The following is a 27,548-nucleotide window of genomic DNA, read 5'->3' as shown; positions in this document are numbered from 1 at the left end:
GAGATACTAGCAAATTGATTGCAAATTAGTTTTAGTTCATTCTATACCGAAATGTTGATTTTTCTTTGACTTACCAGAGGTTCTGCCATGATGATGCGGATCTTGCGTTCAGCCAGGGTGGTAAAGTTAACAAATAAACTTTTCAAGACATATTCTCCAGGCTTACTATCTGGATCAACATTGATAGGTAGCATGGTTGGAGGTCCCTTTTCCTTTTGTGTGCCAGAAACAGAAGGGACTGGTGGTTTAATGTATCCGTTACCCACTGGAGATGCTGAAAATTAAAAATGCAATATATATTTAATAAAACATAATTTAGATTACAAAGTGATTTTATTCCAATATAGACTATATAATCTTATTAAGCAGCTTGCAAAGTGTAGATTCTTAAGATGTTGAATGGATTAAAGTCTAATATTATTTTTAATGTGAATATGTAAAGACATTGTAGAGTTGTTAAAATTAAACATTAGGCAGTGACACTATCTTCTAAAATGCAGAACACAAAGAAGATAAAAGCACAGAGTCTGAAACTGTCTTACTCAATTAAAGTATCATAGCCAGTTCCTTTCCTATGTGTCTGTGTGTATAAATCACAAGAGCATAATACTCACACATCACACAAATACACAGAAATAAACTAATTATATTGCAGGGAGAATCCCAGACAAGGGGAGGTAGATTTCCCTGTACAATCTTTTTTGAACAACAGTCTCTCTTCTACAGTACTTTCCTAATATTCATTAAGGAATAATGAGGCCATCATATAATGGTGTCATTAAGGTTATGTACAGTTGCATCTTTGGAAAAGGTTTTATAAGAAGCTTTCTTAATTAGTGGTTGTAATGAGTTCCACATAACTCAAGGGGAGCTGCTTCCAATAAGGTTTGGCAGGAAATAACTCTAGTTACAACAAATAGGAATGTAACAGTGCAGAATGAGCAAAAAAGAAGAAGAAATCATACTATGAACCCAGTGAAATCAGGATTTTAAAAGGTGAAATAAAATATTGTGCCAGATTGAATGTTTGCCAAGAACGATGAATACTGTTGGGAATATTGAATATTGATAAATAAATCAGACAGCTACTCATCATATCTGAAAGTTGCATTTAAAGTTGGATGGTCCATCTGGGATGCGGTCTAAACAGGCAATATTTCTTTAAGCTGATACACATGTTTCACACTAATCCCCAGAAGTGAAATATAGTTACTACATTGAAATCTGATTTTGCATGGTAGTCAATATTAATCAAAAGCAGCTTGACAATTCTCATTTTTTTTTCTATTTGGAATAAATCAAGTTAATATAAGAGGACACCACACAAATTAATTTTTGGTTACTTTTCTGATGTTTACATAACAAAAAAAGTAAATTTATTTTTCCATACCAAGCATTTACAGCATACAATTCAAGCTTTATCATATAAGAGACTTTTTCTGTAACCCTTCCTATTTTTTAACTAACATTATTCCAAATACATATAGTTTTCCTGGTTTATTTCTCCACTCATTTGAGATCATCATAATAAGCCACCATTTACTGAACATAGATCATCAATACGCTAAATGCTGCTTTAATTGTGAAAATGTCTTGCCAATGCAGACTATTCTAATAGCATCTTCATTTTATATATGTGACAAGTGAGTCAGATATAACAGCATTATCAACAACCGTTACTCTTGAAAGTAACACAGTGTCCATGGACAATGAGAGAGCAGATTAAGGTTAAATATAAACAAAACTGAATTGGTAATTCATATTTTTGTTGTTATAGTAACTACTTAAGGAATTATTAATCCTGTGAATTTATAGTCTTGTTTTAATCTCCCCATGTCAAAAATCTTAAATACTACAGACAATTTCCAAACAATCAAAACAATCCATCTGTTGCTGAAAGTTATCTGGGAATTAATAAAACACATATATGATTCTGAGATTTTTAGGCTGTAGATTACCCCTAATCATTTAATTTTATTTGCATTCAATAACATTTCTTAATCTCAACTGTTTTTCCACTCAAGGTACATCACAATGGCAACAAGTATTAGTACACCATGCACTTTCACTTTACTTAAACTACAGTTACATTTTAATTACCATTATTACCATTCTAATTTTATAATTAAAATAAGTTACAAAATATGAAATATAAAATTAACAAAAATGAAACATAAATATCCTATTCCTATGGTTATGCATCAATTAGCTATTTTTCCCCTGGCCAAAAATAAATATCTAAATAAGTAAGTTTCCTGGCTGATAATCCTTCTCTACTCTCAACCCTTTCTTACTAAATTTTCTTCCTATATTATAGTGCTGTGTCCTTTATGATAATTAGAACTAAATACGGCAGATAGGATAGTAGTACACTATACACATGACACATGCATCAGAAGAATTCAAGATAAAAAATGATGCCCTTTCCGTAGTTTTTCAAATACACAATAATACCAAAGCTATCCCTTTGATTATAAAGCAAAATCAATGAAGAAAGATATATCAGGCAAAACCTAATTAAGTTTATCAAAAGGAGCCAGTATTTTTTTGTTATTTGCCCATATGTATATCTATAAATCTATATATATTTGGTTTTTAAATACACAAAACTCTAACAAGTCAATTTAAAATTCAAACTTATGGGAAGGCTGTTTGTCTTCCTTTTTTACCTACCAAGTCCTTTTATTAAGCTGATCACACTGGATCGCCGCCAGCAGGCCAGTGAAATCTCCATGTGGATGACAATATCAAAAAATTTTCTCGATCATAAAATTTGTTTGTTTCTATAGCTGAGAAAAAAAAATAACTTGCTTCATGTCCCTGGCTTGGTCATTTTGTTACAGAAGTTTTTATTAACTTCAGATTCAAAGCTAGAACTTTGGGGTTTTAAATGACGACAAATCTGCAGCTTCCTGATCAGAACACATTTTCCATAACCAAAGAGGTAATTTTTAGCCTCAGTGTATGATGATGATCCTACAACTTGCAGAGTAGCTGCCAGTCTATATTTATCCACAAGCACATACTATACTGACAGATTAGCAAAACTACTTCATGCACTCCAAGCACATGAGACCTGCTTGTATAGCCTCGTAAACAACTCTTGCATACCAACAACATATATTATCATACAGACCGTGGTGAAGGTAGCATTTCTCCCCAGAAAAGTTAGGTAACACTGAGATTTCAGAATAAGTGACTTTTAAAAATTGCTTTGTAACCCAAGGTCCTAAATCACACATAGAAACAATATGAATTCCTTTAGACACAACACAGAGGGCGTCCTTTTAATAGTGTCAAAAGAAGTGTGAAATTGCATATCTTCAAAGAAAGTTAAGAGTTTATACTGTGACTAAAATTTGCACATTTGTTGAGGATAAACCCTCCATGCTTTTTCCTGAACAGGATTACAATATTAAACTGGTATGAAATGTCAACACTTAATAGAATTTAATATATTACAATTCACAGCAAATGTTGTCCTAAGATGACTTACAAAATGTTTTTAAACCACCAAGAATTACATGAACATTTCCAGGCATTTACCAAGTCAGAACTCACTACAAAACTCACACGTACACAATCTAAAAAGTTAAAAACAGCAGCACAAAATGAATTCTATGGAAATTATATTAGCTATAATGAAAAGAAAGTTATTTCAAAGAAAAAAGTGAAATTTCCAACAACTGCATTTAAGTTTGAATTAACAAGCTATTTATTTATAATAAAAATAACAACTACACTATGTCAAAAGGAAACATTTATCTTTTCAAGGACTAATTAAAATGAAAAATGCAAGATGGCTCACATCTGAGTAGCTGCCAAGAATAGTGCAAGACTGCCTACAACTTTTCTTCTTCAATTCATAGAGTTGTATTTTTCCAACAATCTTGCTATCTTAGGCAGAGATCACAAGGAGTTTCTCCAAACAAACTTGCCAAACAAACTTGCTAAAACTAATAGCCGCTAACTAACAGTTCACCCCCACCCCCACCCAAAAGGGTGGAACCAGAAAGAGAAGGGAAGACTTCAGCCCACTGAATTCTGCTTCTGATTTTTTAAAAATATTTCAAGAAATATACATTTTTGTCATAAAATCAAGCATAAATCCAAAAGATTTAGGGAGATCCAGTGGTGAAATCTAAATCCTTTTGCCACAGGTTCTGTGGGCGTGGCTTGGTGGGGAATGCTGGGTCAAAGACCGGGGAAGTGATTAATAGGAGAGGGGAGGGGGGAAGAGGGGGGAGGGGAAGAATGTCGGAGCATCCTTTCAGATCATGGGGGGAGCAGAATTAACAGAGCTCAAACCTGTGGCTGATGAAAAGCTCCAGATGATGCTGTGGCTCTTTTAACCTTACCTGGACGCAGGCAAGAAAAGGGGGGAGGTTGACACCTTAGGAGACTCACTTCCCTCTTGCCCTCCCCACCCCTTCCTAGAGTGGCAACCTTGTACCTGCTGCCGATGCTGCTTTTCACCTCTCCTGCTCCCTACGTGGAGCTGGGAGCCGTTTCTCCCCCAGCCTGATACCTGCAACCTCCGAGGGAGAGAAACCCTCTCCCAAGCCTGGTGGTGGCTGATCTGCTCCTCCCAAGACTGGCTTCCCCACCACCTCCTCCACAGCACCTGCCTGCCTTGTCCGCTTGCCTGCCTCCTTTGCCAAGTCTGGGGGTGAGGGATGAGAGAGGGTCCCCCTGCAGCCGCTTCGGGGTTCTGCATGAGCTCAGAGCCAACAGCAACTGCCACTTGCCCCCCCAAATGCCTTCAGGCCGCTCTCCTCAGCAGGGGTGCCGCAGCCTCTGGAGCCGAAGCCCTAACATGGCCTGGGAAGAAAGAGGAACAGGGAGCCCCTGCCCCCACCCGCTATCCCCACAGCTCACCCGCCCCTCTACTCCTCTCTGACCCACTTTACTTGGTGTGAGAAAAGGCGGCGGGAAGGCAGGGCTCAGGCAGCCAGCCTGACAGGGATGGCACCCCCAAATGGCCCAGCCTCAGGGTCTTTCCTGGCTTGTCTAGAGTGGTGGCTTTTTTCCTGTTTGCAGGGGTTGGCGGGAAGGATTCCCCATTCAGCCTCGAGAGAAAAGAAGCGTGCGCTTACTCCTAGCATTTTCCCATTTGGCCGAAGCTTTCAAAGCGAGAAAGTGCACGCTTCTTTTCTCTCGAGGCTGAATGGGGAATCCTTCCCGCCAACCCCTGCAAACAGGAAGGAAGCCACCACCTCTCCAGACAAGCCAGGGAAGACCACAAGAATCAACCCTGCCAAAGTAAAAAAAAAGGTTCCGAAAATAATGCAACATTGTCACAGCTGATTGTCGGAACTTTTTTTTACTACCGGTTCGGGCGAACCATAGAATTTTTTGCTACCGGTTCAGGAGAATCAGTCCAAACTGGCAGCATTTCACCCCTGGGGAGATCCTCTCAACTTTCTTTATAGAAAGGAAGTTGGGATCTATTTATAAACTATATCTAGATCATTCAAGATACAGATATAGATTATCAAGAGCACAATGTCTAGAAATGTAGAATACAGATAAAGAATAGAGGTAGATATATAGATATATCTATAATATAGATATAGTATAGGTAGATACAGAGAGATATAGAATAAAGAATATTCTATAGAGCTCAAAGAGCTCTATAGAATATTCTTTATTCTATATCTCTCTTGATATTGTGCTTGCCAGAGATATCAAGAGCACAATGACTAAGCCAAAATATACAGGATATGGAATAAAATCAATTAATTAGTAAAAGTCTGTAGAGTTTCTCAGTCATCCAGGTCATGGTTGTCCCAAAGGTGCTTCTTTCAGGAGGCAACTGGACTTACTTGTTTTTCCTTTGAAGATGTTCCACTTCTCATCTAAGAAGCTTCTTCAGCTCTGACAGGATAGCTTCCATTCCCCACTATCCTGTCAGAGCTGAAGAAGCTTCTTGGATGAGAAGCAAAACATCTTCAAAGAAAAACAAGAAGAAAGCCCAGTTCCCTCCTGAAAAAAGAACCTTTGGGACAATTAATTAGTACTGAAGCTAACTTCTAGTCACTTTATGAGTTTACATGGTGTGTGATAGTGCTATAAGGTAAATATCAAAGACAGTTTTTCTACTCGTAAAAGATGCTGCAGAATTTAGGATAATTATAGCAGGATGGATTATTTCTGCAACCTTTTGTGCAATCAGTTATGAAACAGTACTATTAACTTTCTTCTTTTCATCCATGACTTCAGCTTCAAGCAAAGAAAAGACGGAGAGCCAATATCAAGCTAACCAACTTCAAACAATCATACTAGGAATGTCACACCAGTAGTGGACATAATAGAATTACACTCCTTCCTTTCTTTCCTTCTACCCCTCAAGCAGAGGAACACAAAACACATGATCCTTCTGCAAACACTGCAGTGAGGCTTTTAAAGCCTCCATACCTTCAGAAGCTATTTTCTCTATGGTGGTCAGAATATGGGGTAGAAAATTAACCTCTCCTCTCATGAGCACACACCTTCTTTTCAAAAATCACCTCTGCACAATCATTAGCCTTTAAAATAATCCTCACAATAGAAGCAATTTAAACCCTTGGGGGGGGGGGAGAGGAAAACTTGTAATTTCAATTCAACTGTTTCCTCCTGTGGTGCTGCTCTGGGGTGGGTAGTGGTGGAATATCTTTCTTAAATTGCCTTTGGACTGAATGAGAAACCAGAAGACCTGTACTGGGGAAAGGGGGGGGGGGGCAAAGAAGTTTACACTCTGGAATTTTTTTGTTAAAAAAACAGCTGTAAAAAAAGCACAATTATATCAAGTGACTCACTAGTAGCTATCATATCATCAGAACTACCATTATGAATTTTAATTAGTCAAAAGTAAAACACAAGATCTGGCTATATTTCAAAAAATAAATGAATGGGCTGAAATTGGAAGCCACCAAGACTTGGTTTTACGCTGTCTTGGAAGAAATGTCCACCTAGATTCAGTTCCGAGTGGGAAGAAAGACACTGGAAACATGGAGGTTGTTAGATTCGGGCAACGAGAGAACAGACTCCGGACATGTAGTGACTTATCATCTCTTTATTAGTAGTAGTAGTGATCCAGCTTGCTCTGTGGCCGGAGGGTTCCCCTTTTATAGGAATCGGGTACGCCTCTCGACCAATCAGAACGATACCTGTTTCCCGCCGTAGCGGCGGACCAGAGAGGAGACTTACTGCGATATATGCTAATATCTAACACCCCTCCCCTCTTAGACGGAGCATTCCGGTTAGTTACATAGTCCTTAAGATAAGTGGGTGTTTGCCTTACACGGGTGGAACGCCGTAGTTCTGGTTGATCAGGAGTGGTTTCAGGATCGGTTGCTTTTTCTGTTTCGCGTTCGGGGGTCTGCTGGTTTTCGTTGCTTTGGCGTTGTTCGGTTCTGCCTTCGACCTCTTGTTCTACCCTGGGCTCGCTGGTGTCCTGATTCTCTGCGTTGGGGTTCTCGGATGGCTGACTTTGTGCTGGCCGATAATTTTCGTCCGCAGCCCGTAGATCTGAGTGTGTCAGGCGACCCCGTAGTTGATCGATGTACCTTTTCCAATTTCGTCCATCTTCAAGCTCTAGTAAATATGATCGTGGACCCGTGATGCCAATGACCCTTGCCGGCATCCACAATGTTCCCCCTGCATAGTTGTGGGCGTATACTGAATCCCCTATGCTAAATTTCCGAATTTTGCTTGTTGAGTCTGGGGGCGCTGTGGCAGAGTAATTTGGGTGAAGACGGTCCAGGTGAGACCGTAGACGGCGGCCCATGAGTAGTTCAGCGGGGCTCCTACCCGTCGTTGCGCTGGGGGTAATATGCTGAATTAGAAGGTAATGGTCAATGCGTGTTTGCCAATCACTTGGACCCATCCTAGCGAGGGCCTCTTTTGCGGATCGCACCATTCTCTCCGCCTGTCCGTTTGATGCCGGATGGAATGGCGCGACGAGGGCATGCCGAATTCCCTGACCTGCTAAATATGTTTCAAATTGCATGGCCGTGAATTGGGGCCCATTATCGGAGACCAGGAGGTCGGGCAGGCCATGAGTGGCGAAAAGTCGCCGTAGAACCTTAATGACTGCCTCTGCCGTGGTTGAAGTCATCAGGACTACTTCTAGCCATTTGGAGTATGCGTCCACAACTATAAGGAAAGTCTGACCTTGAACTGGCCCTGCGAAATCGATGTGTATTCGCGACCAGGGTGCTTTAGGCTTCTCCCATTCTGTGGCGGGCGCTTCCGGGGGTGCGGGTCTCGATTCCTGGCATGGATCACAAGTGGCCACCCATTTCTTTGTCCATGTTGGGCCACCAAACGTAACTTATTGCTAACGCCTTCATTCTAACGATCCCCGGATGCCCCACATGTAACGCTTCTAATACATTTCTACGTAACGCATAAGGAATAACAACTCGATCCCCCCACAATAAACAACCTTGCAACACTGAAAGCACATCTCGTTTCCCCCCAAATAGCTTGAATTCCGGGCCCACGTTCCCTTTCGGCCACCCCCTCCAAACCCAGGTTTGAACTTGCTTTATTATATTGTCCTTAGCAGAAAATCTGGCAACGTCGCAGGAAGAAACCGGTCCTGAGTCCAAACAGTCAATTAACAACACCGGTACCTCGGGAGTGGGGTCTGGCAAGAGATCCGGAAGTGGGCAACGGCTAAGTGCGTCTGCATGTCCTAGAGTGGAGCCCGGTCGATGAATTAGCTTGTATGAATACGCGGCCAGGAAAACAGTCCACCTGGTCATGCGTGGAGAAAGGGATACTGGTGTGGGGCGGTTTCCCGCCAAAAGTCCCAACAGCGGTTTATGATCTGTAATCAGTTCAAAATCGCGGCCGTAGAGGTATTCGTGGAAACGTTTTACTCCAGCTACAGCAGCTAACGCTTCTCTGTCCATCTGGCTGTAATTCCTCTCGGCCGATGAAAGAGTCCTGGAGTAGAAAGCGATGGGTGCTTCGTTCCCGTTTGGCATCCTGTGGCTAAGGACTGCGCTGACTCCGAATGGGGATGCGTCGCAGGTCAATACCAGCGGTAGCGTCTGGCTGTATTGCACGAGCAGCGAGTTGGTGGTGAGCAGGCGCTTTACTGCGGCAAAAGCTGTTGCTTCGGATCGTCCCCATCTCCATGTTGAGTTCCTCTGGAGTAGTCGATGTAATGGCTCAGCAACGGTTGCCTTCTGTCTCAGAAAAACGCTGTAGAAGTTAAGTAGTCCGAGGAAGGCCTGCAACTCGGTCTGATTTCGTGGTGTGGGGGCGTCCTGGATCGCCTTAATTTTCTTTGAAGTGGGGTGTATTCCCTGACCATTGATTCTATATCCCAGGAATTCTACGCTAGGAACGTTAATTTGGCATTTCTCCTTTTTGAGGCGGAGGCCCTTTTCTCTGATTCTGGCCAAAACAGTTCTGACTCTTTTTAATAGTTGCTCCTCGTTTGCAGCGGACACCAAGATGTCGTCGAAATAGGGAACGACTCCCGGTATCCCTTGCAAAAGCCGTTCCATGACGCTCTGGAACAGACCTGGAGCAATACTCACACCAAATTGTAGCCGGTTGCATTTGAATGCTCCTCTATGCGTCACTATAGTTTGGGCCTCCACTGTGGCGCTATCCACGGGCAACTGCTGGTAAGCTTGTGCCATGTCTAATTTAGCAAATATCTTTCCTGGCCCCAACGAATGCAATAAGTGTTGTACTACTGGCACAGGATATGCGCTTTGTTGTAGCGCGACATTAATTGTGCATTTATAGTCCGCGCAGATGCGGACTGACCCGTCTGGTTTAACTGGGGTCACAATGGGAGTTTCCCAGCGCGCGTGATCCACCGGCTCAAGGATTCCTTGCTCTACTAACTTATCAATCTCTTTATCTATTTTGGGGCGGAGTGCAAAAGGCACTCGCCTCGGTTTGAGTCGGATTGGCGCCACTTTTGGGTCTAAATTGAATGAGATAGGTTTACCCACATACTTACCGAGACCGGGGCTGAACACATCCTCGAACTCCTTAAAAATCTGTTCAGCGCTGCTGTTCTCCACGGCGTTGATCCCGGTGACTTCTAAACCCAAGGCTTCAAACCAGTCTAGTCCTAGAAGGTTCTGTAACGGAGCGCTGGCGATGGTCACGGGCAGCTGGGCTACGATGTCCTTGAAACGAATTTGGAACGTGCCTTGGCCCACGATGGGGACTCGGTTCCCCTGGTAGTCTCGTAGCAGGATGTCTGGTGCGCGTAGTTGGCTCTTTTTGAGGCTAGGGATAGCCTTTTTCATGGAGGCCCATGAAATGATCGTCAAGGACGATCCTGTGTCAACTTCCAGCTCGCAAGGAGAGCCCTCCAAGAGGACTGTGACTTTCAGCTTTTTAGGCCGCTTGGTGCGGACCTGACTTATTGTGATGAGATAGGTTCGCAATTCCTCTCTCTGGGTCAACTCTATCTCAGCATCAGTATCCTGACAAAACTCTTGTTGAGCGTCTTGGTAGAACGCTCTCTCAGCTCTTTGTGTGTAATCTCTCTGGGAATACGCCCTTTCAGCTCTATGGGAATTTTCTCTCTGGGTAAACACTTGTGGATTTCTCTCTGGGCGCCCTTTTTGATTTCGCCAAGCCCCTGGGTTGGGCTTCTGTTGGCGGTACATTGGAGGCTGCCGTGGGGAGGCAGGGACTTCGCTCCGGCACACTCGTGCGATGTGCCCAAGTTTGTTGCAGTGTGAACAAACAATGTTCCTGAACCTACAGGTAGACCGGGGGTGATTCCCTCCGCAGCTTGCGCAGGGCGGCAAACGGAATCCGGGTCTCCCCCCAGGCCTCATGTGACTGCTCCGCATCAGGTGACTGTCCTCGAACTCGGGATCCTCGTAGTCTGGATCGGTGTCCTCGTAGTGGACTCTGGTGTGTCTGGGTGCTGGCTGGCTTACGTTGAACCCGCGTTGTATGGTTTCCGACGATCTTTCCGCTGACTCGGATGCTCTTGCTTCGTTGAGTGCTATTTGGAGGGTTAAATTCGGATTGGCCAATAGTCTTTTTTGTAGCGAAATGTCCTTTAACCCACACACAAGTCTTGCCAGGATTTGCTCGTCCAGATCCCTGAACTCGCAATGAGTCGCTGCTTTACGTAGAGCTGCAACATATTGGTTGATTGATTCTCCCGCCTTCTGGTTCCGCGTGTTGAATTCCTGGCGGCAAACGTGGCGGGAAGGTTTTGGCGCGTAATGAGTCTGTAGAGTCTGTTGCAACGCCATCCATGATACCGTTTGTATCGGAGTAGGCTCGGAGAGGTCTCTGGCCGTGTTGAAAACGTCTCACCCACAGTAGCTGAGGAAGATATTCTTTTTTCGGGCATCGGTTATCCCCGTGTATTCGTTCGCTTCGAGAAAACACTCGAAACGAATCATGTATGCCTCCCATTCGTCGTTCATCGGGTCGAATGGAGCGGGGGGAGTGTGCATCGCCATCTTCTCTTCGTTTGAATTTGCCGCGCTGCGGTGTCCTGAGATGGCTGCCGGAATTTCTGCCGAATTCCTGGGCTGGATCGAATCCTGGGATCCTGAAGTAGCTTTCTTCGTCCTATCTGTCTCTCGATCCCACCTTCGTCGCCAATGTTAGATTCGGGCAACGAGAGAACAGACTCCGGACACGTAGTGACTTATCATCTCTTTATTAGTAGTAGTAGTGATCCAGCTTGTTCTGTGGCCAGAGGGTTCCCCTTTTATAGGAATCGGGTACGCCTCTCGACCAATCAGAACGATACCTGTTTCCCGCCGTAGCGGCGGACCAGAGAGGAGACTTACTGCGATATATGCTAATATCTAACAGAGGTTGTTTGGAAACATGATTTTAATGGTGGACAGTCAGGACCACATGGCTTGAGGTCCTGGGTAAAAAGGCACATGGAGAGGAGAAAGGGGTAGATTTATACCTTCTGTTGGGCCCCACCTTGGAGCTTCCTGTTCCTGTGGCTGTCAGACTCCCGGGGGTGGTGGTCTTAGCTAACTTTGTAGGCTGTCTGTGTCCCAGGCCTGGTTGAACCTTGATATAATCTCCCCAGGTGCCCTGTGGTGAGTTCTGTTGCTAGATGGGTAGAGGGCTACTCCTATCATATCCTGAGGACCAAGTCTTAATCCCATCACCCTGGAGCTGAAGATGGGGGCAGGGAGTTATAGGGAGCTGCTTTGTCTTTAAAACATGTTTTTCCTTTTCTCATCCAGGGAAATATAATATTATGCCTTTTTAATATTTCATAAAATATTTCATTCCTCCAGGAGGGGGGGAAGCTGCTAACTTCCTATAGCTGTATTAAGACTTTTATTACAATACAACCAACCCAAAGAAACTACCGTAAATACAAAGTCTCATCCACTGCCTAAAACCATTTTCTGAAAACATGTACTATATGCACATAGCGAATCTCACCAAGATATACTCAATAAGAGACACTGCATCAAATATGCAAACGTTTGGCAGAATCTCAAGAATCATTAACAATTCTGCAAAAATATATGGATTTATTATGGAAAAATGAAACTTACACTGCCTTTTACACTTATTAAATATTAATTTACAGTGGCTAAATATAATTCAAAAGTACAAAATGTGAATCTTATGAGACAGCTGGTGTGAATGGAATACTGCCAACCAATATCTGATAAGAACCTGCCTCTATTTTTAATAGATGATGCAACTATATATACAGAAAGGTTTAACTGATAATGCAAATACATTTTATATCAAGAAGGCAAAAGGCCTGAGAGAGAAAGACGGAGACTTTTTTTAAAAAATATTTTATTTTGTTTGTACAAACGTCACATCTTTGCAACACATTACATTTTTTAACATATCTGTTGTGATTTTTTTAATCTATACAAGTAAGTCTCTTATTTTATATAGCTTTATATATTTGTGCATTTACATTATTTCATACATTTTTTTCATTCTATATATAATAATCTATATATTCTATATATAACAATTTTTACCACATTTAAGTCGTTTTGTATAATATTTATTTGGTATAGATATCTCATATTTCTATCTTTTAATCATTTTCCAGTTTTGTAGTTGTCTATTGATTTGTTAATCTTTCTTCCTTTCTTTTTAGCTTTCCTGCTTCCTCCCCTCCCCCCCTTTCCTTTAGCCAATTATACAATAAATCCCATACAGAGTAGTATTCCGATTCTTCTTTCTCTTTTAGTTTTTTCATGAGCCTATCCATCTCTGCACATTCCAATATTTTTTTTTATTATATTTTCTTCTGTTGGTGTATAATAATTTTTCCAGTTTTGAGTGAATGTAATTCTCGCTGCGTAATTATGTCTAGAATTAAGTATCTAATATTTTTTTCATAATTTCCTTTTATAATTCATAACAAATATAATTCAGGTTTTAGGGCAATTTGGTGTTTAGTAATCTCCTCTAGCCAATCTTTAATTTTTTCCAAATACTTTTTCGCAGATGTGCATGTCCACCACATGTGGTAGTAGGTTCCATGTTGTTGGTTGCATTTCCAACAGATAGGTGAACACTCCGGGAACATTTTAGCAATTCTAGTGGGTGGAAGGTGCCATCTGTAGAACATCTTGTACATGTTTTCTCTATATGTCGTTGCCATCGTTAATTTGTAATTTATTTCCCTAATTTTTTCCCATTCCACCAATTCTATACTATACCCAAAATTTATCGCCCATTTTATCATCGTTTCTTTCACATTTTCTTCTTCCATTTTGAATTTTAATAAATAGTGATATATTTTTTTAATCAATTTTTCTTCGGTCCCCTGAAGAATTTTATCCAGCTCTTGTGGCTCCTTATAGAATCCATCCCTTTCCCTGTCTTTTTTATACCTTGCCTGTATTTGTAAATAGGGCCACCAGCCTATATTCCCTGGTCTTTCAATTCTTGCCTTGTTTTCAGTCTTTCTTGGTTGTCTAATATAGCTTTATATCTTATTATCTTGTTTATGTCCAATACGTTCGGGTATATCAGAGCTTCCATGGTGGATAGCCAGATTGGGATTTTCTTGTAGTGTTTTGTTTTGATTTTTAACCAAGTTTGTAGTAGAGCTTTTCTAATTAAATGTTTTTTGAAATAGCTATGAATTTTGTCTTTCCCATCCCAGATGAAGGCATGCCAACCCAGTTCCAAATTATAACCTTCTATTGTTAGTAATCTTGTTTTTTAGATTGATCCAGTCCCTTATCCAGGTGAGAGCCGCTGCTTGATAATAAAGCTCCCAATCTGGAAGTCCAAATCCTCCTCTTTCTCTACTATCCTTTAGCAATTTTAATTTAATTCGTGGATTTTTTCCCTGACCAAATAAAATGTGCAATTGATTTGTTTAAATCTATAAAAAAGTTTTTCCCTAGGCTAATCGGTACCACTTGAAATAAAAATAAAAATTTTTGGTAGTATATTCATTTTAACGATGGCAATTCTTCCCATTAATGATATTTGTAGTTTCCTCCAATTTTCCAGATCTTTCTTAATTTTCTGAATCATTTTAACATAATTATCTTCCCTAATTGTTGAGCATTTCCCTGTCAGCCAAATTCCTTGCTCTTGTTTTTTGATGAAATTCTTCGTGATGATCTTTGTTTTGTTCTTATTAATTTTAAGTTCCGCTATCTTACCAAATTCCTCTATTTTTTGAATTAATTTAATTCCTGATTTTAATGGATCCTCTAATATAAATACCATATTATCTGCAAAGGCCTGTGTTTTATATTCCTCTTTTTTAATTTTTAATCCCTTTAATTCTTGATTGTTTCTAATTTCTGTTAGTAGAACTTCCAGTGTTAGTATAAATAATAAAGGTGATAATGGACAACCTTGTCTCACTCCTTTCCATATTTTAAATTCTTCTGTAATGTCACCATTTATTATTACTTTTGCTGTCTGAGCCGAATAAATTGATTCTATCATTTTTATAAATTTTTCTCCAAATCTCATCATTTTTAACTGTGTGATAATGAAATGCCATTTGAAGTTATCAAAGGCCTTTTGCGTGTCTAAAAAGACCAGTGCAACTTGTTTTCCTGGATTCTCTTCATAATATTCTAATGTGTTTATAATTATCCTCATATTGTTTTTTAACTGGTGTTTTGGTAAGAAGCCGTTTTGATCTGCGTGAATGATTTCATTTAATATTTTTTTAATTCACTCTGCCATTATTGATGTAAAAATTTTATAATCTGTGTTTAGTAAAGAGATTGGTCTGTAATTTTTTATTTGTTGATGGTCCGAATCTTCTTTGGGTATCAATGTTATATATGCTTCCCTCCATGATTTTGGTAGTTTCGCTTCTGTAAGAGCTTCATTAAATAGATCTAAAATCACTATCTCTGTCTGCTCTTGCGTGGCTTTATAAAATTCTACAGGTATACCATCTGGGCCAGTGTTTTATTATTTTTTTGTCTCTTCAATGCTTGCGTTAATTCTGTCACTGTGATTTTTTTGTTTAGCATTTCTCTTTTCTCTTCCTCAATTTCATATAGATTCTTTTTATTTAAGTATTGTTTGACATTGTCTTGTAATATATTTTCTTTGCTGTACAGTTTCTCAAAAAATTTCTGTATTATATATTTTCTTCCTCTTTCCGGTATTGTATGTTTCCCCTTTCATCTGAAGTCCCACAAGATCTTGACTTTCTCATTCTTTAAAACCTTCTAAACCTGATGGTCCCAGTGGTTTTTGCTGTACTCAAATCCATACTTTTGGCACAATTTCCAGTGAATAATCTAGTCAGTTTGTGAAATTTTGCTGCACCCACTGATCAAGTGGTCGACTGCCTCATCTTTCTCATTACAGAGGTGACATTTGCTGTTGGTGGTCACATGTTGAATTTTTGCCTTCATGAAATTTGTGACTAAGGCTTGTTCTTGAGCTGTCAAAATAAAGCCTTCTGTTTCTTTTTTCAGTACTCCTGATCTTAACCAGTTCCAAGTTAGTTTTTGGTCAGCTTTGCCTTCAAAACTTTTCAAGTATTGGCCATGCATAGCTTTGCTTTTCCAATTTTCAGCTCGCTTATCAATTACTTCTTTCTTATATTCAGCTTTTAACTTAGTTGTCTTCAAAAGACCTCCTTTATTTACTTCCTTAATCATTGGTTCTTCACTTTTCTGGATGTAATCATTCAAGCTGTGTCTTTCTTCTTCCAGAGTCTGCTTTACTTGTAGGAGTCCTAGACCACCCTCTGCTCTTGGCAGATACAATCGGTCAACATCACTTTTAGGGTGCAAAGCATGATTCATTGTCATAAGCTTCCTTGTTTTTCTGTCCAAATTGTCCAACTCCATCTGGGTCCAGTCAATTATTCCTGCAGAGTATCGAATTACAGGTATAGCCCAGGTATTTATGGCTTTTATGATGTTTCCTCCACTCAGTTTGGATTTTAATATCTTGTGAATTCGTTGAATGTACTTGGCTGAGGTTAATTCCTTGGCTTTATTATGCATTAAGTCAGAGGCCTCTAAAATCCCCAAGTACTTGTAGCCTTCTTCTGGTTTTACTGCCTTTATCATTTCTTCATTCTCAAGTTGTATTCCACCATCTTCTAGGACCTTGCCTGCCTTGGTTGCCATTGTTGCACATTTGTCAATACCAAACTGCATACCAATGTCTTGGCTAAATTCTTTTGTGCTTTCAATTAATAAATTCAGTTCAGCTTTTGTTTTACCGAACAGGTTCAAATCATCCATGTACACCAAGTGTGAAATTTTCAGTCCTTTCTTTGCAAGTTCGTATCCACAACCATCAAAATGGTTCTCAGTGGTAGCATTGAGAGTATAAAAAGTAGGAGTGAAAGGGAATCACCCTGGAAAATGCCTCGTTTAATTTCAACTTCATCCAGTTCTTCTCCATTAGCCATAAGCTTCATTTTCCAGAGGTTCATTGAAGTTTCCATGAATTTTTGTATGTTGCTGCTGATGCCAAAGATTTTCAGGCATTTCTTGATCCAGCTGTGGGGAACTGAATCAAATGCTTTCTTATAGTCTATCCAAGCCACGAACAGCTTGGTTCGTCTTTTCTTTGAATTCTTTAGGATTAGCTTGTCAATCAGCAGTTGGTCCTTTGTTTCTCTTGAATTTTTGCAGCATCCTTTCTGTTCTACAGGAAGCAAGTCATTTCTTCCAAGTATCCGTAAATTTGGTTTGCAATGATACCAGTAAGGAGCTTGTATGTTGTTGGCAAACAGGTGATTGGCCTATAGTTTCCAGGGTCCTTTTCTTTTTCTTTATCTTTTTGGATCAAAAATGTCCTTCCAGTTGTCATCCATTCATCATTTTCAGGTGTTTTTAAGATCTGGTTCATTTGGGCTGCCAATCTTTCGTGCATACTTATAAGTGCCTTTAGCCAGAAACCATATAGCTCACCTGGTCCAGGTGCACTCCAATTCTTCACTTTTCTTGACTACCTTTGCACCATTTCTTTTGTTATTTTCACATCTTCCATTTTATGCACTTTAGTAGAATCCACAACCTGCTTGATCCACTCTGCATTTCTGTTGTGCTTCTTGTTGTTTTCCCACAAATTCTTCCAGCATTTCAGAGCTTTCTCTTTATCAGGCTTTTCATTTGTTGTTACTCCATCTCCATTTTCTAAGCTCTTATAAAACTGGTGCTGATTTGCTCTGAACTGTGAGTTTTCCTTGAACTGAGTTACTCAATTTTCATACTGTTTAATCTTTTCAGCAATGGCAATAACCCTCTGTTTCAGCTCTTCAATTACTACCGCAATCTCCTTATTCTCTAAATCGTATCTTGCTTCCAGGCTGCTTTTGACATGCTTGTTCTTTAGCTGACCTTGCCTTAGGTTCTTCAAGTTGCACGAAATTTTTTGATCTTCAATTCCAACCGAATTATTATTATTATTATTATTATTATTATTATTATTATTATTATTATTATTATTATTATTATTAAACTTTATTCATTAAACATGAAACTCAGTCAACTGAACATTTAAAAATGTATCACAAATATTATTAACTGGCACTGATGGTTGATACAGGTTGCTAACAGCATCCTAGGTATCATCATCATCATTATCATCATCATCATTATTTCTCATTTATAAAGTTTCTTGTGCTGAGAGCCATAAAGGAGTTTTCAGGTTCCTCTTGCATTTAAATATCTTCCATACTCTCAATATGGCACGTCTAACATAATGATTTTTAAAATCTATATTAACCTTACCTTTATTGTACCAGTCTAAATATACTCTAGATTTAGCATGCAGTTGTTGTTGTTGTTGTTGTACACTGCTATAGACCTGCATTAGAACAGCTTGGTTTGTGGTTCTATTAAAATTTAGCATCCTAAGTATATGTAAAAAGTTTGCTAACAATGTCTAGAACACTGTAATTTTGTTCTGCTACCTTTTCTTTACTATTGCTTACGTGCTCTCTAAGTGAAGCAGTGCCAGAGATAGGACAATGAAAGAACAGCATCCACTTCCTCACCCTTTTGTTCTGCTGCTGAGTCCAAGGTGAAAGAGAAAACAAATTTTCAGGGGTATCAAAAGTCAGACCCCTACAGACAACTTATTCTATCTAATTGGCTGCCATTTTCTTTTAAACAATTACTTATTCATTTGATTCATGCATTCCCAACTACTGTAACATTTTCCCTGAAAAAAAAAACTTAATACAACTTTTTGTGATTGGTCTATGGGTCTGACCTTTGGTACAACCTGTAGAAAAGCTCCAGCAATAAGAAGTTTCTTCATGTATGTCTCACTAGTCACCCTAGGTAAAACAGTAGAAATCTCCATAACATTTTGTCATATGATAAATTAGCTAAAATCTTGAACATTTTAAACTGCATTTTCAATGCCTTTCTTAGATTGTTCTAAAACCAGAAAGTTATAAGAGTCAAACAAATACAAAATCATCTTCTGGCAATCCAGATAAATTCTACTTTTTATACTGTATACTACAAACCTCTGGCCATTTCTTTATAAACCCCACAGAAATTAAAAAGCTGCATTTTTTTCCAAAATGTTCCCATTCTTTGTACCCACCTTTTAGTTCTTCTTTTAAAGATGCAGCTAAGTATTTGCTTCATTGCAGAAGTGGTTAGGCATTCTCCCCAAAATGAGGGATTTCCAGCAAATCAATAATTAGTAATCAGTCAACAAATGAGAATTTAAAACTTGTATATTATTAGTGATGTTTAGCTGACATGAAAATAAAACAATGTGAAGCACTGTGTAAATAAAACAAACAACTTGTATAGATCATTAACAATAAACATCACATGCCCCTTGAGAACATTTGTATTGGGACATCACTTTGTAACAGGCACAATGACATGCTATTTTGGCATAATGAATTATTATTCCTGGTATCATGAGATCAGCTCTATGGTGCTTCTGGGGAAAAAAATCATTTTTCATGTTCAAGTAAATGCAAACACAAATTATGAGATAGGCACATGAATGAAAGTTTAATTTTGTATTGTATATTTAAAAATGTATATATTATATTTCACTTCTCCTACAGTCATAATCTATGCCATCCCCTGTCAAGAACTCACAGTCTGCTTCTTTCAACAACAGTTTGCATTTTTGACATTTGGGAGAATCAAATGAATCCCATGTTTGCTTTTAGAATCGAAACCTTCCTTTATCTATGATTGCTGTATCAATACTAACAACCACTGATATTAATGGTGCTAACCTAAGGTAGAATGTTAATTTATCAGGCATTCGGTAGAAGAAACTTTGATGCTCTTCATAGGTTTTGTGACGTTTCACTTACATAGAAATGTATGGAAAGAGAACAAACGGAACCGAAGACGGATGGAAACATGCTAATAAAGTTATAGGCATGAATCGACCTCTAGGTATACCTATTCAAAAATGAATATCTAATATTTCTCAAATTGGAGCATGCGAGGTGTTCCTGAGTTTTTTTTTCTTGTGAAATAACTTGTTTGGCCCCCTTTCACCAGGAAGACAGCCCATACATGACCCCAGGAAAAGACACAGCTGCTTCACCAACAGGTGCTATGTGGGTGCTTAGGCACTTTCCAAATCATACTTTGCTTTCGACTCCAGATCTTTTCCCAGCCTGACTTGACTACTTTTTCAGCTTCTGTTTCATGTAACTCACCTGAAGAGCATTATAGGTCATGTCTAAGGCTACAGTATTAAAACTGTATTCAGCTGTTTTTGCTTTAGAGTAGGCATTCAGGTTAAAACACTTTTCTAAATTAACAGATGCTGAGCTGTTGATCCGCTGAAACAATCAAAACAGTTCAGCAGCTGTGGGACTCAAAATAACATGGACAGCAAATTGCTAAACTGCAGCCTTGAAGTGAATGTTGGCATTTTATCCAACAAGAGATCCTATAATTAGGTTTATTCACTGTGGATGAATAATTCATAATAGGTGATAGTTTTACTCCTGAATCCAGAAAAAAAACTATCTATATTCTCTTTATGTGATTTGTTATTTATATATTTATATACTGCCTTTTAGATCATTAATTGATATTGTACTTAATAGACATTAATCAAGAAATATTTTATTAAACTTCCACTAATGCAATCTTGCCAAAGATAGAAAGTGCAAGTGAAATGAAAGTCAGAGGAAAGCTGAACAGGACAGACGATGGGCAGGACAGAAGGAAGATTTGGGTGGGAGGCAAGAAGGCTGAATGAGCATCAAGGATACCCAAGCTCAGGAATAATAATTCACAATTCAAATTATATCCCCAAAAGCAACAAGTGGTAAGACTGAGACAAGGAGAAAAAATGTGTATCCGAGAGAATCATATATAAGACTTAAATTTGTATAATTTTGTATAATATAATTATAATGTTTGTATAATAGTATAATTCCTTCATACTATGTTAATTTTTAATCTCCCCAAGAAACACAAATCACACATTTCTGCTTGACATCAAGAAAGCTTGGCTATTATGATCAAGGTATGCTATTGCAATGGATTTCATGAAGTCAAAACTGTGGCAAAACCAAGAATATATGGAACTGGAATTTATATTTGGATTTCTAACAACCAATCACAATGTGGTCATAAAACATGTTACATGAGTGCATCACTTAGTGGCAGCACCACTGGCAGTCCCTGTTGCCATCATTAAGTGAGGATTGCAGTTTGTTAAGCAAGGACCACGACTTGTGACTTCCTGCCAGCTTCCAACAAGCAAAAGTCAGTGGGGAAGTCAGCAGGGACTAGCAAGTCCCATCGCAATAAGTCTTTCCTTAGGCAGCTCACAAATAGGATAGCAGATGGAAGAGTGCTATGAAGTGCAGAGAAGCGAGGAAGGAGTATTACCATGGTAAAAAATGGCAGCAGAAGTGTGACTTTCCAGAGTGACTTATAATCTTCTGACTTCCACATTGACCTTGCTTGTGGAAAATCAGCAAGGAAAGTTGCAAGTGGCTGAATTATAATCACGTGACTGCAGGGCCAGAACACAGACGACTGGTCATAAGTCATATATATATGACCGAAAACACCAGCCATATAAGTCATATATATATATATATCCGAAAACACCAGCCTGAAGATGGCAAGTGAGAGTGAGACCTCGCTGAAACATTGCCAAGACAATCTCAATCTTACACCGGAAAAGACCCGAATACAACAAGGCCAGCATATATAATAAAAGTGGGATACAAATAAATAATAACCATCAAATGGAGAAAAATAATGAAAACTGAAGGAATCAAGATGCCCTATGGAAATAACATCACTACAAATACTGGCCATCCTTCAAACTGATAACATCAAGCACACTGAAGTCAAGAAAAAGGTTAGAAATGAATACATCATGTGAGTGAAGAAGATCTTAAAAGTCCAATTTCAGGGGAAGAAATATCATCAAGACAATTAACACCTGCACAATTCCGGTCATTAGATACACAGCTAGAATACTGGACTGGATTCAAGCAGAACAAAAGCCTTGGATAGGAAGACCAGAAAAATAGCATATAATAGAAGAGAAGAGAAGAGAAAAGAAAAGAAAAGAAGAGAATAATAGAGTTGGAAGGGACCTTGGGGGTCTTCTAGGTCTGCTTAAGCAGGAAACCCTAAGTGACAATGAATCATGTCCTTCATCCTTGACATTATTTACCAAGGAAAATGGGTGGGGCATGGAATGTTGCAAGTATGTCAGATGGTTGAAGAAGAAAAAAAGGGCTTTGGAAGCATAGCTGAAGTACAGTGAAGAAAATACACTGAAGGAAGTATATCAGGAATGCATTTCTTAATTTGCAAATAACTGCCGGATGCTTTCATGATTCTTTAGTTATTTTCCTCTATTAGAACACGTTTTGATTGCTGTAATATTTCAGTTCTCTTTTCCATTCTATTTGTATGGCAAATATTAGTTTTATTTAAAAGTTTAGTATAAATATTTTAATGAGAATTTCTTAGTTCTTGGTCTTAATTCTTCTTGAAGTGTCTGTACAGAAAGTAGTACAATGCATTCCAACTTCCTTAGCCAGGAATGTTAAACACACTTGTTCCTGAATAATTTAAATAATTTGAAAATCTATGAAGGTTTTCGTTTATAGAAATGAAAATATAATCTAGGGAAACTCGTGGTCAGAAAAGGTTATTTTTATGAAACTGTTAAGAATTCAGGTAATGTTAAGATACCTGACAAACAGAATGATTCATAACAAATGTTTTGACAATCCTCCTTAAAATTATGACATTGATTTAATTCAGCTATTTAAAGAAGTAGAAATAATCATGAAGCTTGATTACTTCTATACTTATTAGTAATTTAATGTCAAGCTTTTAACGAGTGAGGTTATTAAATAAATTAAATAAAAAGTAAATAAGTACAGTGCAATATGTAATGGAATATATGCAAAGAATGTTTCTGCTAAGAGTCATGCAAAAATTCCATGCTATAACAATCATTTTGCCAGATTTTCTCAGAAGAGCAATTCCATTCCATTCTGAGAACCAGGTGTACACAGCTGTTGTCTATATGCCTGAGACTGCTGCTTTCATGTAGACATGAACTGTAGTCATTAATTACTTTGAGTAAACCCAGGAATACTGAATTAACCTTGGTTTGTCTATCAGAGAAAAAATATATAGAAGCACCTAGCAATGCTACTGAATAGCAGGGAAAATGGCATTAATTATCTCTGGTTAGAAAATATATCCTAGATCTTGGTGTCTAAGGTAAATAATTACATGTATTCGTGTTTTTTTATATATTTTATTTTATTTTATGGATATGCAAAATGACAGGCATGTGCAAAATATTTTTTTCTACAAACCCATTATCCGTGCTCGTATTATTCATGCTTTTGGCCTGGAACAGAACTCATGTGAATAACAAAGGCCACAGTCATATTCATAAGACAGGTTTTAATTTCATAATATGCATCTGGTGTTAGCAACTTCTGAACTTCCTAAAGTATTATTGGAATGTGTTCTAGGAGCTTCTAAAAGTACAATTTATTTTTACAGACAGCTGAAATGTTACTAAGATAGATAATGGTAATTTGCAAGAATGTTGGATGAAAAAATTGAAATACTGTAGGCCATTTTAACAGTTCAATTGTATCATAATCCCAAAATGAGCATATTAAGCAATACAATATTTTTATTGGACATTTAAGTTTAGGAAGAATTGAGTATTAACTTCTTTATGCAGGAAATATAATTTATTTAAGGGGATTGTGACATCTATGATATCCTCTTCGGTTTAATAGTCATATTATTATTAAATTGAGTTGCTTTTCTTTATCATCTATCTATCTATCTATCTCACATTCATTATTTTTATAAAATAAAAATTATAAATACTCAAAATGGCAAACATACCTAACACTCCTTTCTCCTCCTATTATCTCCATAAGTCTGCTAATTTTGTCTTTACTCTTATGCTCACCGATGGAGAATAACCTCACAATTTGAAAGTCGTCCTGGACATCCAGCCCCTCCTAAAATACCAGATGGAAGCTGAGGCAAGGAAAACACTTGTCCAGCTTTGGCTGGTGCACCAACCATTCCTTACCTACTGCAAGAGTTCTCACATTCCTCTAATTTCTTGTATGGATTACAGTAATTCATTTTACATTGGATTGCCCTTGAAGATTATACAGAAGCTACCGTTGATCCAAAATATAACTTCCCCAATTCTCTCTTTAGTCTTTATAAAAACAAGTTTATATAAAATTGCAGCATCCAACATGTTCTTGTGGTTTTTTAATAGAAACCTGTAAAATGTCAAATCAAACAAACAAGGAAATCACACACACATCCCGTTATGAGTTTCACGCAGAATACTTCAGACACATTTCTTAAAAGTCAAGACATACTTAAAATCCTTGCAATATCTTGTGGCTATCAAGTGGGGTTGCATTTTACAATTGCATAGCTTATCAATGGCAATGATGTCAAGTGCCATCGTAAACATAGAACTAGGGTAACTCTATGAGAAGCATAGGACTGTGTGAAAACCTGTAGCATAATAAGGAAGAAGGAGCTCAATGAAAGTATAGATAAAGTCAAGAACCACTAAAATGAGACAGAAGAGATTCCAAAACATTTTCCATTGAATTCTTCATAGCATTAGGGATGGTGTGGTGAGTGCAATATATAACATTATTAAGTGTAAAATGAAATTCGTTAGAGAGACTAAATATTTCAAAATTGAACTACATTCAGCATTTACAAGTTGCTCTGCTGCAATAATTTATTCTTCTCTTTGATTCATTTGATTTTATGTTTAGATCAAAATGTAAACTTAAGAAGAGTAACAGCAACACAATTCATTAAAATCACAACCAACGTGACGAGGACTTAACAGAATTGTAATAGTGCATAGTTAAATGTCTATGGGGATTCTCAGTCATCCAGGTCATGGTTGTCCCAAAGGTGCTTTTTCAAGAGGCAACTGGACTTTCTTGCTGAAGAAGCTTCTTGGATAAAAAGCAAAACGAATTCGAAGAAAAAGAAGAAAGTCCAGTTGCATCTTGGCTCAACCATATTATGAGCGCCCAAGACTTGATGGCAGGAGCCAGCAGGATTGAGGCAAATCTGATCTTGGAGGGACAGGGAATGATATTCCAAAGTGGGGGCTATCATGGTAGAAAAGACCATCCTTTGGGGTCTCCTTAGATACACTGTCTTGAGGATATATCCTAGAGCATACAAGTAAGGCCCACATTACTACATGATGCATGTGCAATGTGAACTAATTTTAGTATCATGGAGCGTATTGTGGAGATCTGAATGAACTTGTGTACCTTCTGTTTAATAATCATGGGACCAAATGTCCAAACAAATTATAATGTGATATGTGTGAGTGTTTAAATTAAATATTGACTTTTCTTATTTTTGATAATAGAACAGTATTTATTTTTTTTAAAGCCCTATATTTTACTGAAAGATTAATTTCTTTTGTTTCATTCATAGCAAATCACAGTATGTTATATGATATTGCAGGTTGAGATGTGCATATGCTCATGTGCATGCTTGTTTTTTATAGTCACTTTTAAGTTTAACTCTGCTCTATATATCTGGGTTGTTCCTGTGTTCTATCCCAGGAAAATCTTTTGCATATCAAACTAATGTATCACAAATAAATTAGCCTAATCAAGTTTACAGGAATAAATACACATAGGAATAAGTACACAAAGCCAAACCAAATTGCACTGATTGATATCACATTGTTCCTGATTATTCAAGTGCACCACTAAACTACATATTTTGGGGGGGGAAACAAATACTGTACTGTGTAGAGAAACGTTTATTAGTAAATATGCCAGATATATTTTTTAATTCTATTTTATAAAATAATTGATAAATACAACAAATTAGCATAGGTTTATGCTTTAAGAAGGAAGTATAAATGGAAATTTATAAGCCCATTTCATCTAGTCTTAGGTATTTTTTTCAGAGAAAAAAACTATTTATTACATGGTTATTGCTTACTTCACAAATTCTGTCTATCTTCGAGATTCAGGTCACTTGACAACTCTCGTTCTGCAACAAGGTCGCCCCAAACCATTTTTACATCTTTCAACACACTGCCTTTTAGCCACATAATTTGATCACCTTATCTTTCAAATAAGGGCTGCAATTAAAGGCCAAAAATTCTACACTTCGCCTAAAACTTTGGATTTGCTTTCCCATGAAAAATACCACTGAACAAACACTTACTCTAATCTTGATTCATCATATTGTCACATGCTTCGCTAAATCATACTCAAAAAAAAAATATGCTTAGCAGGCTGAATCTCCAGCCTAATGGTGCAAAGTGTGAAATATCTGTCACAGTTAACAGTATCCCCCCCTCCCCCCCAGGACTGGAATAAGCTGAGTTTGGTATGGGAGGAACCTATCCTGGACTGCATGGAAAAACGTAGCCATGATGCAAAGTGCTTTTGGTTTTAGTGTTTTTCATTTTACCTTAAATATTGTTTTTATTTTGAGGTTTTGAGCTGCCCAGAATTTGGTTCAAGACGAGTGGTAATCTAAATGTTTTAAACAAATAAGCATAAGTCTTATTTGAAAGTGTTAAGTAATAGCTTTAAGATCAACCTTTTAACAATATCAAATCAAATTATCACTAGTGTTCTATTAATCTATGTATTCAATAGTATCTTATTTCAAGAGAAGACCTCAAGAAACCATTACATAAAGATGACTCAGTGTTTTAACTCTGGGATATACAAACACATTAATATAAGTCTCAGAGTAGTTGAAGATGGCTGAGATAACATCTTTAAGCAAAACTTTCTGATTCAGTGGGTCCTAAATACTGTATGTGTTTTGACCAACAAACAACTTAGTGTGACAGATTTCTAGGAGTAACTATTTCCTCTGTACATTTTCATTTACATGGAAATGTTTATCCTTGCCACCCACCCGCTTATTGCCTCTGGGCATCTTACAAGCAATAAAAGCAATGCATCTAAAATTAAATCTTAACTTATATACTGCATGTTGAAAGAATAACATTAAAGTGTTGTGAAAATAAACATTTTAAGCCCCCTCCTGAAATGTAAAATACCAAGTATTGCTCAACTACAGAAAAATTCACTAAGAACAAAGAAAAAAAAGGTAAGGAAAACCCTAGTTAAAAATGTTTATTGGAAAATGCTCAGCTTTCTTTGAAGGATTCATCCATGGCCAGTTTTTTTTTTAATTCAGGTAAAAGAAAATAACAATCAGTGCATGCTTTTCATTTTTATTTTCAGCCTGAATTTAATTCTGATCTTGTGTTTCAATGAGATTTTGTCTCTTTTTCTAAATGGATTAGTTTTGTAGGATATTTTTTTTAGCAGTTCTTTATCCTGGAATTTTCTTTTTCATGCAATCCTATTGTATTTTAAATTACAGCAACAAATAATAAGAAAAAAGACTGAGCTAGTTCCAATCTCACTTACCATGACTTGGCAAGTATCACAATCCTTCTCACCTTTTCTTCCCAGAGCTATAAGTAGCAAATGAGAAACTTCTGTTTCCAACTTGAGTTAACCGCTCTTTATTTTATATCACATTTCAGAGTATGGATAGAATATTAGATTGCAATTAATGAAAAACAAATGTAAACCT

The 27,548-nt window shown here is 38.1% G+C and overlaps 1 protein-coding gene across 7 annotated transcripts in view; it reads right to left on the bottom strand.

Moving 5' to 3' along the window:
• Nucleotides 1–27,548, bottom strand: part of FRY (FRY microtubule binding protein) — a 213,096-nt gene that overhangs the window by 133,019 nt on the left and 52,529 nt on the right. For all 7 annotated transcript variants that reach the window (XM_081951786.1, XM_081951780.1, XM_081951782.1 and 4 more), the window contains one exon: nucleotides 75–274. In XM_081951786.1, coding sequence (XP_081807912.1) covers nucleotides 75–194 — 120 coding nt within the window. In that variant the 5' untranslated portion in view covers nucleotides 195–274. The remainder of the gene's footprint in view (nucleotides 1–74; nucleotides 275–27,548) is intronic.

Source organism: Natrix helvetica (genome assembly GCF_964273705.1).
Source record: "Natrix helvetica genome assembly, chromosome: 4".
Lineage (NCBI taxonomy): Eukaryota > Metazoa > Chordata > Lepidosauria > Squamata > Natricidae > Natrix > Natrix helvetica.
This window is presented reverse-complemented; position numbering and strand designations above follow the sequence as displayed.